Source organism: Idiotropiscis lumnitzeri, chromosome 9 (assembly GCF_059441095.1).
Source record: "Idiotropiscis lumnitzeri isolate Australia: NSW breed Sydney's pygmy pipehorse chromosome 9, RoL_Ilum_1.0, whole genome shotgun sequence".
Taxonomy (NCBI): Eukaryota; Metazoa; Chordata; class Actinopteri; order Syngnathiformes; family Syngnathidae; genus Idiotropiscis; species Idiotropiscis lumnitzeri.
The window spans coordinates 22,333,368-22,343,367 of record NC_142399.1 but is presented as its reverse complement, the minus strand read 5'-3'; the positions used below and the strand labels follow the sequence as shown (position 1 = coordinate 22,343,367).

Below are 10,000 nucleotides of genomic sequence, written 5' to 3'. Positions count from 1 at the left end.
TACACCTGAGCAATCGTTATCTAGCTTCTGCAGACCTTGCTGATTATCTGATCATTTGAATCAGCTGTGTTGCAGCAGGGAGAGATGGAAAACCTGCAGGACACCGGCCCTCGAGGAACAGGACTGAGCTTCGTGAACAAGAATCCATTGCTGGCTCACTCCAGAGCCTGAGATGTCATGCTGCCGTGCGGCCATGAAGCTCATTGGGCTTGGCTACAAGGGCTAAAGATAGGGCTGGGCGATAAACCAAAAATTTCCCGTTACCGAAATTTATTACAATGACCGACATCATTTTGCCTATGTCTGTAAATTCTGTGTTTAAAAAAAAAATGTCTTTTCTGTCTGCGGCTAGGTTCGTGCCCCTTTAAGACGGCTCCAGCGCGTGTAGTCACGTGACTCCATCCATCTAAACAAGAAAGAAAACAGACGACGCGGTCATAGCTGGTGATTCAAACCAAAAAGCGGCCGACACGGCTGAAGACGAATCAACGTTAGTTGAAGTTGTTTGTGTCGCGCTTGTCCCGAAAAGAAATTCAACATGTGTCGTTTGGAAATGTTTTGGGTTCCATAAAGACGATGTTTGAGCAAAGAACATGAACTACAAAGTGCGTCGTAAGCACCCAAAACAGCGCGTACAACCTTTTCTTTTTCACCACCCACAACACAACCATGCTGTTGACTTGGAGCTTGTGCTAAAAGTTCAAAGTGAGGAGCAAGTTTGGACAAGTGACAATTAGAATTAGAATTAGAAATCCCTTTATTGTCATCGCAATCAAGAGTACAACGAGATTAGAGAGCTCCCCTCTCCAGTGCAATACAACAATAATACAGACAAATATATAAATTAGATAAGAGAGTGCAATGGAAAATAATACTGAATAGGGTATATAAAAACACATCACGATGCTGTTCTGCAAGGTAAGGGTGGTCTCGTGTGTGTGTGAGAGTTCAGAATAGAAATGGCTCTCGGAAAGAAACTGTTTCTCAGTCTATTGGTCCTCGATTTGATGCATCTGTAGCGCCTGCCAGAGGGCATCAGGTCGAACAGGTGGGAGTTTGGGTGGGTATCGTCTTTGACGATTTCGAGAGCCCTGCTGAGGCACCGGGCGGTGTAGATGTCCGACAGTGAGGGGAGAGGGCAGCCAATAATCTTGCGAGAGGTACCCTTTTTCTCCTGTTCTTTGTGACATTGTTCAAGTCATGCAAATCAAGCTATTTGGAATGTTTATACAAATGATTTTTGTACTTTTATTTTTCATTTAAAGTAATGTGTACCAGTTTGTCAAAAAAAGCAGTTGATATGCATTTCCTGCATTTATTTAGATTTTGGTCCACAGGGGGAATTTATCGTGCATTTATCGTTATCCAGGTAAAATTGCTCAATTTATTGCGATATTGATTTGAGGTCATATCGCCCAGCCCTAGTGAAGGATCAATCAATGTAGCACTCTGTGGCAGCCTGGTGCCAATAAGCTTCCAATCGCTAATGCAGCCGTTATGTCAAACACTGGCTTCTTGCCCAGGCACATTTTATCTCACCAATAGCAGTGAACTTCTAGTAAAGCAAGACTTACTTAGCTTTCTCTCAACAAGGAATGGGGTTTCTGGTCATCGCCGGAATCAAGGAATGATTTATTTTCTAATATTAACAAATTTCTGGGTGTCTTGCTTTTTCAATCTAATTCATTATTACTATCAGGGAAAAACAGGCGGGTGTGGGAGTGAGTCGTGAGAGCCAGAGACTGAGCAAGATGGCTCAGGCTACCAGCCAAAAGACATCGCTTTCACTGCGATTGTTGGACCACTGGATGGTGTGGGGAAACAGCGGACTTCCTGCAGCTGTTTATTACCAACAAACTGCTCCAGCACATCGCAGATGGCACAGACCGCTTTGTATATAATTATTTTGAGGCAAAATCCAGCGACCACTCTCTAAACTTAAAGTAAAATATTTGATCCGCATGGCAAAAAAAAAAAAAAACGCCACGCCACATAAAAAATCCCAGGGTTACAAGCGCAGCCTAACACATATGTGGTGTGTGACGTGTAGTGTTGTCTTGGACCAAGGCAATTGTTTTAGTGTATACCACGCGCACACACACCCCCACACACACACACGAAAAAAGTGTAATTTTTATTGCTGCAGGCGGTGTTGTATACGCAGACACTCACGCACTTTTGTATATTGTTCATTTTAGCAGTTCAATTTATTATGTTCAAATAATTTTATCAAAAACACTTTTTGTCGCACTAATTTATTTATTTTATAGAAGGAATGCATTAATTAGATGTTTGAGATGTCACAAAAGAAGAAAAAACCGTGTTAATGTCAAGGTTGTGCTTGAAATGTTTGCTTTTACAAAAAGCACTTTCTCCACTTTTTTGTCAAGAACGGTAATTTTGACCAAATTTAGCTATTTTCTAACACTGTCAGCTAAAAAACGAAAAACGATAGAAATACACTTTTTCGTTCTGATGAAAGAAGAGTCTAATCTTTCTTTGGTGAACTCCATATTTTCTAGCAACAAAACATTATTCAGTGGGCCTTACAAAAATCAGCCAAAATCTAGATAAACGATGGCATTGAGGGGTTTGCTCTCGTGAAAATGGCTGGGATTAAATGAGTAAATAACCTTACCTGTACTGCTTTTGAAGTTCTAGTGCAACAGAGCACAAATCCACATTACTGCTGGAAGCCAAATACTGAAAAACAATTTTACATTATTCAATTAAAACGGATTATTAACACAGATTAAGATTTAGCAGGCCCACTCTTTAGCAACATTTAAATTTCAGGTATAGCATGATGCGAAAACAATATAGACATAAGGGGTGGACTGTTTTTTGAAAAGAGTCCAAGCCATTCGGTTCTACAGTTTGGGTTCTTCTGCAGTCCATTCGCAAATTTTCCTTTTTTGGTCTGACATATATTACACCATATGGAAAGTGATTTGTTACAGCTCCAACTGTTGTGAAATGCATTTTATAAACAACTTTGTATTGTATTGTATTTTCTCCCCGCCATTCAATCATATCGAAGCAGGGCGCATCTTGCATAGTTCAATTTGTCAGAGTCAAGCCAAATAAGCGTATAGTAAACAGCTGTGTTCATAAACTTTGAGCGGAGCGTGCTCATCCACCAGACAAGCACAGTTCGCTCATGACAAATAAAGATTTAAAAATAGCAGCAACTCCTCCGTCTTTTTTGCCAAGACGAAATGTGTCCAGGAAACTAATGTTCATTGGTGTTGCCTCATTCATAATAGCGTTTTGGCAACCATCTGTTAGCCATGTTTCGCCGAGGAGAAATAAGTCAAGATCATATTTCATAATTATGTCATTAATCCATAGTGCGTTTAACTAGTGATCTAATATTAAATAGTGCTAATCTAGCAGTGAGACGGGAGACACTGGCTTGCTCAAAGGTTGACAAGTTACTAACTAGGTTCTCAGGGCTTCAGATGACTTTCTGTTACTTGTAATCACAAGAATACCACTTGCTTTGCTAGCGTCATTGGGTCCTGACATATTCTGTGGACAAGCATTGTTTGTCGCGGATAAGCAGTCTGGGCCCAGAACGTATCAGACTGGAGTTAAGTTTCTTCGTGAGCAAAGAAGGAGCTCTGCGGGAAGGTGGCTGTTAGCTGAGCCTTGGTGGAGTCAGGTGTCTGTTGAGTCTTGTGGTGGGTGTGGCTGATTGGTGATCAGTATAGACCAGTTGCAGCGTGACATAGGCATGAGACTGCGTGCGGAACACAGAGGCAGAAAGTTGCCTCCACCCGGCTATCCTTTGTCTGTAATAACTACGGAACAATGCCGCCCTCGTGTTGTGCCGTGGGTTGACAGAAGAGAAATAGCACACAGAGAATTAACGTTTTATAAAATTCCTGCTGGTAAACACCCCAATAAGAAAAAAACGGCGAAAGTTATGGCTGCAAGCTTTACGACAGGAGAATTGGCCAGAGGAGGACATAAAAAATGCTCGCTTTTGCAGTCCTCACTTCCTATCTAGTAAGTGCTTAAGAATCCAGCTTGTTAAGTTTTACTGTTATAAAAGACCAGAATGATGTTCAATTAGTGAAAGAAACACCTTTGTGAAAATGGTAAATATATAGCACGAGTGAAGCAATTCATATCTAAGTGTGTTTATTGTTTTGTGCATGCAGGAGGCACTCTTCCTGCACGTGTGAAACAGTCGCAAACAATGATTTAAAAAAAACAAAAAAACACCCCCCTTACAAAATCCTTTTTTATTTTTTTACAGGAAAAGCATCGCTAGAGCATGATAATCCAGACTTTGTTCCATCAGTATTTTCATATACAGCAGATGCTACAACAAGAGGACACTCAAAGCTCACAAGGTACAACTATGACATCCAGAAAAATAAGAGTTTGTCTAAAGAGAAATTTGAATTTAATTAGACAAGTACAGTATACATATGTGTGAACGCAGATTCAAATACAGTACCTGTATTCGTGCATACGTTTTTAAAAATCATGCGCGCACACGTGCACACACAGATGCAGACACTTAGATAACTGTATGTAAATTAATATGTCCACTTATATATGATTTTGACAGATATAAACGCAAAACCAAGCGGCAGGCAACAAAAGACACACAAGAGCCTTACTATGAAGAAATGGACACTATGACAGCAGCAGAAAGCCTATTGAGCCTTCATTCGCAAGTAGCTGGTAAGTAATCTGCAAACCTGAATTGAAATCTCAAAACTTTACAAACATGATATGATAATATAAAGTTCACTCAGCAAAAAGTATCAAAATAATGAAAAAAATATAATGGTATGAATTAAATATACACAATTGTTATGGTTTACAGATGATCGACCACCTGCACCTGTTACGTTTACAGCTCCCTCAGAAACAACAGAGCAAATACTCAAAGACAACTTGGAACTGAAAAATGAATTGCTGAAATGTCAGCAAGAAAATGAAAGCTTGAAAAAACATTTCTAACCAGAAATTTGGATTTCAAAGTTTGAAAAAGTCATCCTCCCAAATTTAATTTTTTCACAGGCCCTCAAAATGAACACAGTTATATGTGGCTGTTGAATGTATTACAACCTAATGTTGTAAAACTTGGAAATGTCTGTCTTTTGAAGGCCGCCACCTGATTATTTTAATGAAACTAAGATTAGGATTAACTAATCAGGATTTGGCTGTCAGGTTTGACATTCACAAATGTTTAGTGTCAAAAAAATTGAGAAGGTGGTTGTAGGGCTGGGTGATATGACCTCAAATCAATATCGCGATAAATTGAGTAATTTTACCTCGATAACGATAAACGCACAATAAATTCCCCCCGTGGACCAAAATAAAATAAATGCAGGAAATGCATATTGACTGCTTTATTATTGACCAACTGGTACACATTACTTTCAATGAAAAATAAAAGTACAAAAATAATTTGTATAAACATTCCAAATAGCTTGCTTTGCATGACTTGCACAATGTCACAAAGAACAGGAGAAAAAGGGTACCTCTCGCAAAATCTAGATTGCGCCAAGATGCTGTCGTGATATGTGCAAAGCCCTAGATTTGGGTGGTCTCTTGTAAACAATATAAATAATGCCAAATAAAAAATGCTAAATAAAATGAAAAAAAAATGTCGATGCAAGCCAAATAAACAAGTGTGCCGTCTCGAGTACTCTGGTGCCCAGTCGCCACTTGTCGTCTATTTAATGCACAGTCAGGCTCAATCAGGGATCCATGTTGCGACTCGACCACAAGTCGGATATGGATGCAAAATGCTTGACATGTCTAAGCTCCCGTCCCGATGTTGTCCATATTGGGAAGTATGGTTTGCGACAAATAATTTCATACCTCTTGTCGGCTACTTTCATGAAGCGTTTATATCTTGTGCGCGCCACTGTAACTATATCTTTAGCGATGTGCTAGGCTATTGCGTCCACCTCTGAGACGTTCTCTCGCATGGTGTCGCCTCCGTTAATGGGCTGTCTCTTGTTGAACCATGCTTCTCACTTTGAACTTTTAGCACAAGCTCCAAGTCAACAGCATGGTTGTCTTGTGGGCGGTGAAAAAGAAAAGGTTGGACGCGCTGTTTTGGGTGCTTACAGCGCACTTGGTAGTTCGTGTTCTTTTGCTCAAACATCGTCTTTACGGAACCCAAAACATTTCCAAACGACAGATGTCGAATTTCTTTTCGGGTCAAGCGCAACAGTAACAACTTCAACTAACGTTACTTCGTCTTCAGCCGTGTCAGCCGCTTCTGGATTTGAATCGCCAGCTATGACCGCGTCGTCTGTTTTCTTTCTTGTTCAGATGGGTGGAGTCACGAGACTAGACGCGCTGAAGGGCACGAACATTGCCGCAGACAGAAAATACTTTTCTTTTTTTCTTTTTTAAACACAGAATTTACCGACATGGGCAAAATGATGTCGGTCATTGTAATAAATTTCGGTAACAGTAATTTTTTGGTTTATCGCCCAGCCCTAGATGGTTGCCTAAAATGGGGAAAATATCAAAAGATCTCATAATATGGCCATCTACAGAAGCTGTGAGAAAGAAAACATGCCCAAAATTTTCAAGAAATCATTTAAAAAAAAAATGCAGATGCATAATTGACTGTTCAGAATTTTTAATTGAGCGTCCATCAAGCCTTACAGCCAGAGCCAAGACATGGTCTAATTATAAACATCACAACACTGCAAAATATCCAATAGGAATTACACCAGGAGAAGCGATCTCATTTTTAATCACAAGGTTGGGGAGGTAGAGTGTCAGATAAACAGATCACCATTGAGTCCGATTTTTGGATAAGACTGAACCATATGATGTTATTCTTGCAGATAGGGGTTTTCTAATCACAGATGAACTTGCTATGAGAGGTGCGACGTTAAAAATTTCAAATTTCACAAAAGGCAAGAAGCAGTTATCAGGTACTGATGTAGACCATTCTCGGGGGCCAGCCCACGTTCGTATCCATGTTGAATGGGTTATTGGGCAATTGAAAAAGTACAGAATTTTGCAAAGTGTAATTCCTCTGTCACTTGTAGGTCTTGTTGATGATATTGTTACATGATGTGCTGCTCTGGTTAATTTGTCACAAAGTGTGGTTCCCAAAAAGAAGACGAGAAAATGAACCATTGCAATTCCAAGCTTTTGAAGACTTTTAGATAGATGTCATGTCTGTAAAATTTGTATTCAGTTTTATTATTTTGTATGTGATTCATCGCTCTACATTACATATTTCAACAGCAAACCCAAGCTTTGTGCTTTCTTTTCAAATTGACACATATCTTATGATGATGCTCTAAGAGTAAGTCTTTGCACATTGAACAGTTTCACAAAAAAAGAGGACGTGAGCAAGTTGCACATTTCTGCTTTCTAAAATGTTTAGGGTCATTTGCTCTTGTAAGAACTTCCGGAAGTATATGTGATTAATAAATTTTAGTAGCTTTATGAATCGCATGTCTGAGGAAAATCATCATCTCTTGGTATTCTCACCACTTTGATCACTAGTGTGTTCCATACACACACACACACACATCACCAAACTGGACATCACAAACAAACATTTGAAGCTGTATTTGATAAAAGTATTTGTGATTTCTTTTCAGATTATCGCACTCATCCGTGCAAAAGGTTTTATCTAAATGTCTATTTTGAAGACCATCCCTATATTTGTAAGGACATTTTATTTTAAGAACGCCCTTACCACAGCAGTCACAATGTATTCTTCCATCAGGTGAAGCTCCTAAATGAGCATAATCAGACCGTACCACAAGCACTACCTCTGTGACAGTGACATTCGTGTGCCGGGTTTTAAGAAAATTACAGTATGCAACCTTTCCTTTACTCTCATTATCAATACCCCATTTTAAAGCAGGTACATTAAGCTGGGTGTTGAAAGACTGAACATGTTGAATCACCTGAAAATGTACATGCATTCTGGAAAAGAGACGCTGTAATTCTTCCAGCTCTGTGCATCTGCCTCACTGGACCGTGCTCCCTAGTTGCCTGTTCCAAGAGCTGGAGTGATGCTGGCATGTAGATTTTGCCCAGATATGAAAAAGTCTAAGCAACTTTAGATGAGAGTTCTTCAGGTGTGAGATCACATGCTGGCAGTAATTGGCTCGAGTAAAAAGTCCTCACACTCTGAAGCAGTGTCCGAGACTGTATTGCCTTCATGTGAATGAATACTTGTGAGAATGGCTGCATTTGCAGTTATGGTTCTCAGCAACTTCAAATATGCATCGGTTATTCCTTAAAACGAAATGTAAATATAAAAACATTGATGAGTAACATGTTGAATAGATTTAACACCTCAAATTTCCCCATTGTGGGACTAATAAAAGACATCTTTATCTTGTTCATTTCTGGGTATCACAGTGTTTTAATGCTACACTATATTTGGACCTAATTAATATTGACATAATTATGTGACTTACCCATAGTACAACGCTGTCTGTGGATGTCCTCCTTGCTGTTGTTGATGATGGTTTATCACTTTTTTTTTTACTTTTTTAAAGTTGATTACTGCCACTGAGATTTGTGTCCCTGTCTTTGACTAGGCACAGCCTTCAGGAAACAATAGTCACGAATTTCAGTAGGTTGATGAAAAAAAACGTCTGAACGTGTCCACCAACAGCATAATTATAGGCATCAAGACTTGTACGCTTTGAGCGTCTCATGTGTGAAAACACGGAGGATTAATCAGGTACATGTAAATGTTGGGAAATTCCAAATTGGGCCAGTGCGACGTATCATTCAGCCACTCACCGGCAGGTAGCAAGTAAGGATCAGGTAGATGAACTCCGGATGAAAGTGTTAATTTATTTAAATAAGCTTCTTTATCGAGGTTTTGAAAGTTTCGTATGTAAGCGGTCATTCACAACGGAGTGGACATGTGCTTTTTGCCTCCGCTATGCACACGCATCTCACTGACGGCACCATTGTTTGCAAACATTGAAACTGGTCTATTAAGAGGAACATGGGGGGTGTAAGTGTTGTTAGTTGAATTACAATATTGACATGCATGTTCATCTTGTCGGTAAAGTCTGGGAGTGAGTCGTTCATGGACAATGGATTTGTCCTTGTACTTGCATTATTACAGTTATATTAGCGGTGAAAAGATTAATCGAAAATCAATTTAATGTCGATATAAATTGCTCAAATTATGCATCGTTATAAAAAAAAAATTTGAATCGGTTCGCAAAGCCATGTTAACCAGAGCAGCTCTCTCATGTCTCTGCTAGGGGGAAAAAACTGCATCGCTACGCACAATTACTTAATACGTTGTAAACTCAGGAATGATAAATGGGCATTTATAAAGGAAGCAGGTTGCAGCTGACGCCCGATTTACTTTACGACAAGGACTGTTGTGTCTGAAAACTAACTGTAGTTAGCACGCACAGGATGTTTTTGACAGAGTGGGAGAGTTTATATGTTTTTGTTGAACATAATAGCAAGCCGGTCTGTCTTATATGTGACGCAGCATTAGCCCATTTCAAAGCTCCCAATCTTCAGCATCACTTCAGCTCACTCCATCCTAACATCGAACAGGAATTTCCAAAAGGGACTGAACTTCGCATGCAGGAGTTGGTCGCTTTGAAAAGTCAGGCAGAAAAGCAGATGCAGTATTTCAAAAAGTTCATGAAACACTCGGAGACTGTAACGCTTGCATCATATCAACTGGCTTGGAACATCGCACGGGCTAAAAAGCCATACAACGAAGGGGACTTAAGAAAAGAAATGCCGCATTGACGCCGTTGAAGTATTGTCTCTTGAAGACGACAACCGCCACAGTGTTGAACGCAGATTATCGGATATTAATACGGCCGTTGAATCACAGTTGCACTCAGGCAAGCATGTCAGTATTTTAGTGTGTCATTAGATGAAAGTTGTGACATACAAGACAAGTGTCAGTTGGAAATATTTGCACGGTCTGTGCCAAACTAACGTATAATAAGGAATGCCAGAAGTTTCACTCAGCAGCATAATAAGAGAAAAATTA

At 39.7% G+C, this 10,000-nt stretch overlaps 1 protein-coding gene across 3 annotated transcripts in view; it reads right to left on the bottom strand.

Annotated features, from left to right (window-relative positions):
* The window catches only part of nvl (nuclear VCP like), a 127,280-nt gene that overhangs the window by 108,719 nt on the left and 8,561 nt on the right, over positions 1-10,000 (bottom strand). For 2 of the 3 annotated variants that reach the window (XM_088304114.1, XM_088304113.1), the window contains exon 3: positions 2,639-2,703. The exons of the other annotated variant lie outside the window; for it this stretch is intronic. In XM_088304114.1, the coding sequence (XP_088160240.1) occupies positions 2,639-2,703 (65 nt within the window). The remainder of the gene's footprint in view (positions 1-2,638; positions 2,704-10,000) is intronic. 3 annotated transcript variants of the gene reach the window in all.